Source organism: Papaver somniferum, chromosome 10, assembly GCF_003573695.1.
Source record: "Papaver somniferum cultivar HN1 chromosome 10, ASM357369v1, whole genome shotgun sequence".
Taxonomy (NCBI): Eukaryota; Viridiplantae; Streptophyta; class Magnoliopsida; order Ranunculales; family Papaveraceae; genus Papaver; species Papaver somniferum.
In genome coordinates, this window is record NC_039367.1 from 32,531,286 (window position 1) to 32,542,021 (window position 10,736).

The window sequence follows — 10,736 nt, forward strand, 5'->3', positions numbered from 1 at the left end:
GTAAGTTCGACATGTAAACTTAGGGTTGTCAAATACACATCAAAATCCACAACATCCCATTGCAACGTTGATGCTTTGTTACTTATGTTTAAATCACCATAACAATTACGGATTACGGTTCAATAATCTAGATTTAGTATTGCAAACAAGATATCTAATTGTCCACCCAAACACCCTGCAAAAAATTCATGGTCATAAACACGGTAAAAGATAAGCAATAAAACATTATTCAAAAGAAATATCAAACTTGAAAAATTATCAAGAACAAGTCGCATAGCTTCAAAATAACCCTAACTAAACAATTTAGTTACTGGAGTTCATGATAAAGAAACAAATAGAATAGCAGAGACAGAACTACTTTCAAACCCAATACAATAACCCAGCTACTGCGAATGTGGTTGTGGAGTATGAACTGGTGATGGTGTACGATATGCTTGTGTACTGGTGGCGTGGGTGGTAAGCAAACAACAGCTTGAGGTGTCCTGGTACAACCCTGATGGAGTGGTGGTAGTTGCGACTTGTGGTAACAGAAGGATGGACTGGAGCTGGTGTTCACAGGTGCTGACGATAGACTGTATGGAACTGGTGTAGGTTGTTGGTGCTGATTCAAAAGATGATGTTGTGTATGGTATGATGCAGGTGAACTGGTAGAGATGCAAGTGGTGGATTGCGATGCAGATGTAATGGAGGATTGCTGGTGGTGGAATGAAATATGCAGGTGAGTGGATGATGGCAAGATGAATGGTGATGTATGTAGTGGATGCAGAGGATGATGCAGGTGGTGACTGTGTACTGCAAAAGTTCGGGGAGGAGCAAAGTTCCTCCCTATAAGTGGTGAAGCAGTCGTGAGGGGTATGAGATTGATTGACTGACAGTGGTGTTCTCCTTTTATATAAGCTCAATTCTCTAGCTTCAACTTGAATCCCACGCAACCCATTTTTCTTAATCGTCAACAAATTCTGGTTACTCTCCAATTAACTGCAGCAACAACTCTTAGCTGAATTTTAGCTCAAACAACTTACCCAAGACCAACTAACTTGAATCCCTGATTTGTTTCCTTTTTGTCTTCGAAATTTTCTCTTAACCCATTGAACCCAACCCTAGAGAGCATGGTTAACAGCGGCTAGTCTTGGCAAGGCACCTGACCCATGAATATCAACGACAACAGATAGTGAATTCGTGCAGCTCCAACTGGTTACTTTCTTACTGATTTCTTGTCGCCAAAACTGCACCAGATCTCCGCAATTTCGTATCCTTATCTCAACTTCAGAACAACAACATATCCTCGAAATTCAATCTTTGCTGATTTTCTGGTAGTAACTTGCCTTGACCCAATGCTACTGTCTCGAGCCACAATGAGCAGCAACAACAATGCTCAACAACTTCAGTTTCACTCCCCTCTTTCTTGGTTTAAAACTCATTCAAAAACCCTTACAAACTCGAACCAAGACTAACCCATTCTCTACCTGAATTCGCAACCGTGAAACATATCCTAACTCTTTGAAAATAAGCCCACATTCCATTGTAGTCACTGCTGGAATCAAGCTGGCTGGTTCAGACATTCTAACAAGCACCTGGTGTGTAGTTCTGAGTTTGTGATGGATTGTGTAATGGATGCACCTTGGAAGCTACACAAATCAACTCCTTCCCTGCACAATTCAATTCCATACACAAATCATTCATAATCTAACAACTGCAATTCGATCTTGTACATCCATTACTGTAAATGGATGATGACATCAACACCCTCTTCTGCAGCTGGTTTCTCAGGTTAGAATTTCTTATCTTGTGCTGTAAACTTGAGTTTGGATCAAACCCATTCTCTTAAACCTATCGAAACTCTGCATCAACTCTGAATCTTGTCTATTAATCACCATCTTCAATGGCAAGACTTCGTTTCTTCTCACCTGCTTTCTCGTCTGAAAAACTCAACCCCAAATTCTTAACAATACGTACCCATTTCTTCTGTGTACATGTGTCGAACTCGTATAAGCTTCTCAATCTCATGACATATGATAAGTCGGGACAGAGGAACAGAGGGATTGTGTGTACGGAGGATCTGCACCCTCATTTCGCAAGTCTTGCTGGATAACCACCTTCCCTGTACGTTTACAAATTGAGTCTAGCAAAAAAAAACTTTCTTTTACAAAAGATCTCTGCATACTGCCACCTCACTCTAACGGCCAGATTCGTTTCGCACGTCTGGATAACAACACACTATTACAGGTTTACACCCGAGAAAACGAAAAAGAAGATTTAGTGTAGTAACTAGCCTGTAGAGGTAACATTCTAATAATATATGTTTCAACTCCATTCAGGAAATCGAACTGTTAAGATATGATCTCGCATCTTAATTTAAATCAAACAGTTTAGGCATCGAGATCTACCGTACAAACACGCGAACATAAAATAAAAATCCGTAACGCGATGTACCATCTACAAACTACTTCATGTCACACAAAATTCCCTCCTCTAAGTTCGTCCCTATGTCAGCAGAGCTTCAGAAAGTTAGAGCAAGAGAGGGAAATCATGAAGAAAAAACATAGGGTTTCTTAGAGTTTAGAGCAGATAAGCTATTTCTTTTGCAAAATTCTTATTTGTGATTGTTAAAAAAAAATTATTAGTCAATCGTTTGGAAATTTTACATTGAAATCAGTATAGCATGAGTTGCTCGCTGCTAATCATATTGTCAGTTGTTGTTGGTGGTGTTACTGTATTTTTGGTGTTGTTGTTTACTGAATATAATTTAATTTCGTCTTCTACTCGGTAAGTTGATCTTAGTGTTCTGTTCTCTTGTTTCTTAGAAAAACTTGATCAGATGATGTTATTCAGGATTCTTACTAAGAAATTCTTTGAGTATTACGGATATGGAATTGATTTCCACATGAAATGAGAAGATGTACACCGATGAAATGATTAACTCATGTTTACGAAATTTTTCTCCGGCTATGAAAATTGAATAAATCCCAAAGTTAATTTGGTCCCATTTTCTATTATTTAGGTTTTTCATCTTTTAAGAATGTATGTGTGATTGGAACATGGTTTTGTTCAAAAAAAATTTCTGAACCTGTTAACTTCAAGAAACTACTCCCGTAGCCATTGTCAGTGCGGATTAGTTTCTGATTCTTATTTTTCTTTTCTGACTGGTTTATTATGATTTTGAGGTCAATTGTTTTCTACTTCAACTCTGGAATGCCAATCATCAATGTTGTGAGCTTGGTTACTGTTACCGCTCTAATTTGGTCTTTCTTCAAATTGATTTTCATGTACAACTCTCTTTTTTCTCGACATGTTCAAGCGTAAGATGAAACCATCTCTTCCACTTCTTCGTCAGACTTCAACAAGTCAATTTTGTTCCATGCGGAAGATGGCGGATAATTCTTCAAAGACTTTACAACCTCTTGAAAAGGTCCTAGGTAGCATTAAAGAGCACCTATTGAAATACTTTTGAGTGAGAAATGTTCCTCAGTTGGACCTGAAAAGCCAACAAGTTTGCATGTTTGATGCTCGAATGGGAAAGTGTACCCATGCGTGGTTAGTAAGAAGAGTTTTTTGCAATGCAAAACCTCTATTGACTCAGATGATCGAGTACTATTCAGTTCTGGGCCAAGTTGATTTGTCCGAAAAGGAATTTAAGATGATTCGCAAACCTTGGGTGGATCAGCATAATATTCTGCTCCATTCTTATGCACTCGGTGGAGAATCTGTTAAAGGAATGGAACTCTTCAGTTCTATGAAAAACAAGGGTATCTACCCAAACTTATCCACTTTTACTGGTGTGTTGTCATGTTGTTCACATGGAGGTCAGGTTGAAGATGCAAGATGAATATATGATTCATACAAGTTGGAGCAGTATGATATCTGCAAAGGTATGTTAATCACATTGTATGTGCGGAAGGATTTAATGAACGAGGCTCTTCGCTTTTTAGAACCTAGGCCGACCTCTGTAATGCTAAATACAGTCTTAGCACATTGCACTCCTGGTGGAAATTTGAACTTAGCTCAGAATGTCTTTGGAAGGATGCTGAAATATGGTTTTAAAGAAGATGGTACGTTGGCTACTATGTCAAATACTTACTCGGCGTTTGGTGCATATAAAGACTGCCAAGTTCAGGAAAGCTTTCATGGGTGAAGGAAAGACTGCTGGAACATCAACCATCAGGAATGCCAGCAATTGAGCTGAGAATTTGTGATTTTAAAAGTATGAGGGTGATCGATCCCAGTAACATTTTATTGTTAGCACATTGCTCTGTAGGTAACCTTTCAGTTACAATAGTTTGGTTGTTTATTATGGATCTTGATGTTAACAACTCTCTACTTTCCGAATTAACTGAGAATAGTACTCTTGTCATTATGCTTTGGTCTGAATGTCTTTTATCAAGCTTTTGTCTAAATGTTTGGTTCACATTGGTCAACAGTTGCACCAGTCGACTTATTATGCATAAATGTTGGCTTTCTTTTTACACACTTACACCTTCAAAACTAGTCCGATACCATTTTGATGTACAAATAGACTCATGCACTATTATATATTTTTTGGAGTCAACTAAGATAAGTTGCCTGCAGAAGTGGACATATATCACAAGTCCAACGATGCAGAAGGTACCAGTCATGGACTTTGAAGTTATAAACGATGAGAGTAAATACCCTTGACATTGTTGTACATCCAGACTGTGCAGCAGGGACAGTCAAGCCAGCTCCAACAACAGTTGCACTTTCACTCAATGGGCTGAAAAAACGGATTGAAAAAAAAATTTATAGTTGGGAAAATTAGGCTAAGGCCGAACCCATGGATAACCCATAAAATGATGCCCCTAGTTAAAAGAGTTTTAAGACTAGCCCCCGAATTAAAAATAAATTTTAATAGAGGTTGAAATGACCAGAATAACCTTAACTATATAACTCTCTAGCCTAGGTTTTCTCTCACACAGAAACGTTCACTTTTCATTTCAGGAGAGAGAAACTGGATCTCACTCTCACCCTCGCCAGAAAAGAAGAAAAAAACTGAAAAAATCAGAACAATCTTTTGAATCATTTGCAGACACAGATAGAAATCTAAAGCTATTCATCGTCTTCTGAATCGATAGAAATCAAAACAACATATTCAAAAACGTTAGAAACAATAATTTCAGTTTCAAATTCATATTCAAACCCTGAATCATCTTCTGAATCGATTAAACAAACTGTTAGTTTTAATTTGAGTCTGAAGACAAACAAATAGGTATATTTTTAATTTGAATCTGTTAGTTTTGATTGTTGTTGTTACTTATCGATTGGTGTTGGTTCAAAATTTTATGTCATCTGAGATTAGAACGAAAACAAGAGATTCAGTTTCATTTTTAGTTGTTACTGATTAATTCCTGTTCGACTGATGAAGCTATTTTTACAGATTGGAGAAGAAGAAGAACTGCAAACAAGAGATTCAGTTTCAGATCAGATTTAATTGTGAACTGTTATTTATCTACGAAGATGAAAAGAAGAAAGAGAGAACCAGAACAAAATCCTGCATTAACATGTATTTAAATCTTAATTCAATCAACTAATTTTCCTTTTAAGATGCCGTTAACAGGTATTAAGATTGAATCGTTTGGAGTATATGTTTTCTAATGTGTAACTTATAGTTACACATTAAAAATCTCACCACTGACTTGCCTTAGGTTATGTTTAGCTTGTGTAACTTTTTGTATAATGATTGTGTAACTTATAGTTACACATACAAATGAGCCTTTTGTAACTACAAGTTACACAATCAAAATCTCACCACTGACTTGCCTTGGGTTATGTTTAGCTTGTGTAACTAATAGTTACACATCAAAATTGGTTGTGTGTACTTAAGGCTACACATTCATAAGCATGTGTAACTTGAAGTTACACATTGTATAATGTCTAAGATTAAGCTGCACAATACATTATAGCATGATTTCAGTTTGTGTACATGGCAGATACACATTCTTTATGTAATGCTTTTGATTTTCAATTAAAAAAGAGTGTATTTGATAAGTACACAACTTTCTGATTCTTGCTGTTTTGTTGTGTAATGTGTACAGGAAATTTAAGACACTCATTCAATGCAGTTAAAGGTTTGGTGAAAGAAGTAAAGCTAATAGGAGTATCTGACAGAGCTAAAACGTATCTTAGGAAAGCGCCTTATGGTGATCTTGTCATGATGTATGAATTTGATGTTGCTGCTCCAAAGAACATGAAACAAATAACAACTAACAAGCATGGGGTTGTGAAGCTTTTAAACTGTTTTGATAGAGATTGTGAGGTTCAATAACAATTACGGATATTACGGTTCAATAATCTTGATTTAGTATTGCTGACAAGATATCTAATTGGCCACTCAAATACCCTGTAAAAAATTCATGGTCATAAACACGGTAAAAGACAAACAATAAAACATTATTCAAAAGAAATATCAAACTTGAATAAATTATCAAGAACAAATCGCATAGCTTCAAAATAACCCTAACCAAACAATTTAGTTACTGGAGATCATGATAAAGAAACAAATAGAATAGCACAGACATAATTACTTTCAAGCCCAATACAATAACCCAGCTGCTGTGAATGTGGTAGTGGAGTATGAACTGGTGATGGTGTACGATATGCTTGTGTACTGGTGGCGTGGGTGGTAAGCAAACAACAGCTTGAGGTGTCCTGGTACAACCCTGATGGAGTGGTGGTAGTTGCGACTTGTGGTAACAGAAGGATGGACTGGAGCTGGTGTTCACAGGTGCTGACGATAGACTGTATGGAACTGGTGTAGGTTGTTGGTGCTGATTCAAAAGATGATGTTGTGTATGGTATGATGCAGGTGAACTGGTGGAGATGCAAGTGGTGGATTGCGATGCAGATGTAATGGAGGATTGCTGGTGGTGGAATGAAATATGCAGGTGAGTGGATGATGGCAAGATGAATGGTGATGTATGTAGTGGATGCAGAGGATGATGCAGGTGGTGACTGTGTACTGCAAAAGTTCGGGGAGGAGCAAAGTTCCTCCCTGTAAGTGGTGAAGCAGTCGTGAGGGGTATGAGATTGATTGACTGACAGTGGTGTTCTCCTTTTATATAAGCTCAATTCTATGGCTTCAACTTGAATCCCACGCAACCCATTTTTCTTAATCGTCAACAAATTCTGGTTACTCTCCAATTAACTGCAGCAACAACTCTTAGCTGAATTTTAGCTCAAACAACTTACCCAAGACCAACTAACTTGAATCCCTGATTTGTTTCCTTTTTGTCTTCGAAATTTTCTCTTAACCCATTGAACCCAACCCTAGAGAGCATGGTTAACAGCGGCTAGTCTTGGCAAGGCACCTGACCCATGAATATCAACGACAACAGATAGTGAATTCGTGCAGCTCCAACTGGTTACTTTCTTACTGATTTCTTGTCGCCAAAACTGCACCAGATCTCCGCAATTTCGTATCCTTATCTCAACTTCAGAACAACAACATATCCTCGAAATTCAATCTTTGCTGATTTTCTGGTAGTAACTTGCCTTGACCCAATGCTACTGTCTCGAGCCACAATGAGCAGCAACAACAATGCTCAACAACTTCAGTTTCACTCCCCTCTTTCTTGGTTTAAAACTCATTCAAAAACCCTTACAAAACCAAGACTAACCCATTCTCTACCTGAATTCGCAACCGTGAAACATATCCTAACTCTTTGAAAATAAGCCCACATTCCATTGTAGTCACTGCTGGAATCAAGCTGGCTGGTTCAGACATTCTAACAAGCACCTGGTGTGTAGTTCTGAGTTTGTGATGGATTGTGTAATGGATGCACCTTGGAAGCTACACAAATCAACTCCTTCCCTGCACAATTCAATTCCATACACAAATCATTCATAATCTAACAACTGCAATTCGATCTTGTACATCCATTACTGTAAATGGATGATGACATCAACACCCTCTTCTGCAGCTGGTTTCTCAGGTTAGAATTTCTTATCTTGTGCTGTAAACTTGAGTTTGGATCAAACCCATTCTCTTAAACCTATCGAAACTCTGCATCAACTCTGAATCTTGTCTATTAATCACCATCTTCAATGGCAAGACTTCGTTTCTTCTCACCTGCTTTCTCGTCTGAAAAACTCAACCCCAAATTCTTAACAATACGTACCCATTTCTTCTGTGTACATGTGTCGAACTCGTATAAGCTTCTCAATCTCATGACATATGATAAGTCGGGACAGAGGAACAGAGGGATTGTGTGTACGGAGGATCTGCACCCTCATTTCGCAAGTCTTGCTGGATAACCACCTTCCCTGTACGTTTACAAATTGAGTCTAGCAAAAAAAACTTTCTTTTACAAAAGATCTCTGCATACTGCCACCTCACTCTAACGGCCAGATTCGTTTCGCACGTCTGGATAACAACACACTATTACAGGTTTTCACCCGAGAAAACGAAAAAGAAGATTTAGTGTAGTAACTAGCCTGTACAGGTAACATTCTAATAATATATGTTTCAACTCCATTCAGGAAATCGAACTGTTAAGATATGATCTCGCATCTTAATTTAAATCAAACAGTTTAGGCATCGAGATCTACCGTACAAACACGCGAACATAAAATAAAAATCCGTAACGCGATGTACCATCTACAAACTACTTCATGTCACACAAAATTCCCTCCTCTAAGTTCGTCCCTATGTCAGCAGAGCTTCAGAAAGTTAGAGCAAGAGAGGGAAATCATGAAGAAAAAACATAGGGTTTCTTAGAGTTTAGAGCAGATAAGCTATTTCTTTTGCAAAATTCTTATTTGTGATTGTTAAAAAAAAATTATTAGTCAATCGTTTGGAAATTTTACATTGAAATCAGTATAGCATGAGTTGCTCGCTGCTAATCATATTGTCAGTTGTTGTTGGTGGTGTTACTGTATTTTTGGTGTTGTTGTTTACTGAATATAATTTAATTTCGTCTTCTACTCGGTAAGTTGATCTTAGTGTTTTGTTCTCTTGTTTCTTAGAAAAACTTGATCAGATGATGTTATTCAGGATTCTTACTAAGAAATTCTTTGAGTATTACGGATATGGAATTGATTTCCACATGAAATGAGAAGATGTACACCGATGAAATGATTAACTCATGTTTACGAAATTTTTCTCCGGCTATGAAAATTGAATAAATCCCAAAGTTAATTTGGTCCCATTTTCTATTATTTAGGTTTTTCATCTTTTAAGAATGTATGTGTGATTGGAACATGGTTTTGTTCAAAAAAAATTTCTGAACCTGTTAACTTCAAGAAACTACTCCCGTAGCCATTGTCAGTGCGGATTAGTTTCTGATTCTTCTTTTTCTTTTCTGACTGGTTTATTATGATTTTGAGGTCAATTGTTTTCTACTTCAACTCTGGAATGCCAATCATCAATGTTGTGAGCTTGGTTACTGTTACCGCTCTAATTTGGTCTTTCTTCAAATTGATTTTCATGTACAACTCTCTTTTTTCTCGACATGTTCAAGCGTAAGATGAAACCATCTCTTCCAATTCTTCGTCAGACTTCAACAAGTCAATTTTGTTCCATGCGGAAGATGGCGGATAATTCTTCAAAGACTTTAAAACCTCTTGAAAAGGTCCTAGGTAGCATTAAAGAGCACCTATTGAAATACTTTTGAGTGAGCAATGTTCCTCAGTTGGACCTGAAAAGCCAACAAGTTTGCATGTTTGATGCTCGAATGGGAAAGTGTACCCATGCGTGGTTAGTAAGAAGATGTTTTTGCAATGCAAAACCTCTATTGACTCAGATGATCGAGTACTATTCAGTTCTGGGCCAAGTTGATTTGTCCGAAAAGGAATTTAAGATGATTCGCAAACCTTGTGTGGATCAGCATAATATTCTGCTCCATTCTTATGCACTCGGTGGAGAATCTGTTAAAGGAATGGAACTCTTCAGTTCTATGAAAAACAAGGGTATCTACCCAAACTTATCCACTTTTACTGGTGTGTTGTCATGTTGTTCACATGGAGGTCAGGTTGAAGATGCAAGATGAATATATGATTCATACAAGTTGGAGCAGTATGATATCTGCAAAGGTATGTTAATCACATTGTATGTGCGCAAGGATTTAATGAACGAGGCTCTTCGCTTTTTAGAACCTAGGCCGACCTCTGTAATGCTAAATACAGTCTTAGCACATTGCACTCCTGGTGGAAATTTGAACTTAGCTCAGAATGTCTTTGGAAGGATGCTGAAATATGGTTTTAAAGAAGATGGTACGTTGGCTACTATGTCAAATACTTACTCGGCGTTTGGTGCATATAAAGATGCTGCCAAGTTCAGGAAAGCTTTCATGGGTGAAGGAAAGACTGCTGGAACATCAACCATCAGGAATGCCAGCAATTGAGCTGAGAATTTGTGATTTTAAAAGTATGAGGGTGATCGATCCCAGTAACATTTTATTGTTAGCACATTGCTCTGTAGGTAACCTTTCAGTTACAATAGTTTGGTTGTTTATTATGGATCTTGATGTTAACAACTCTCTACTTTCCGAATTAACTGAGAATAGTACTCTTGTCATTATGCTTTGGTCTGAATGTCTTTTATCAAGCTTTTGTCTAAATGTTTGGTTCACATTGGTCAACAGTTGCACCAGTCGACTTATTATGCATAAATGTTGGCTTTTCTTTTTACACACTTACACCTTCAAAACTAGTCCGATACCATTTTGATGTACAAATAGACTCATGCACTATTATATATTTTTTGGAGTCAACTAAGATAAGTTGCC

The 10,736-nt window shown here is 37.5% G+C and overlaps 1 protein-coding gene across 1 annotated transcript; it reads left to right on the plus strand.

The window, feature by feature from the left end:
• The first annotated feature begins 3,367 nt into the window (after positions 1-3,367).
• LOC113315492 (pentatricopeptide repeat-containing protein At1g05750, chloroplastic-like) lies at positions 3,368-10,352 on the plus strand. Its single transcript, XM_026563766.1, has 7 exons — positions 3,368-3,409; positions 3,470-3,808; positions 3,899-4,049; positions 6,048-6,268; positions 6,770-6,817; positions 9,642-9,980; positions 10,071-10,352. Exons 1-7 carry the CDS (start codon positions 3,368-3,370, stop codon positions 10,350-10,352), a joined length of 1,422 nt encoding a protein of 473 aa, XP_026419551.1.
• Positions 10,353-10,736: the final 384 nt, after the last annotated feature.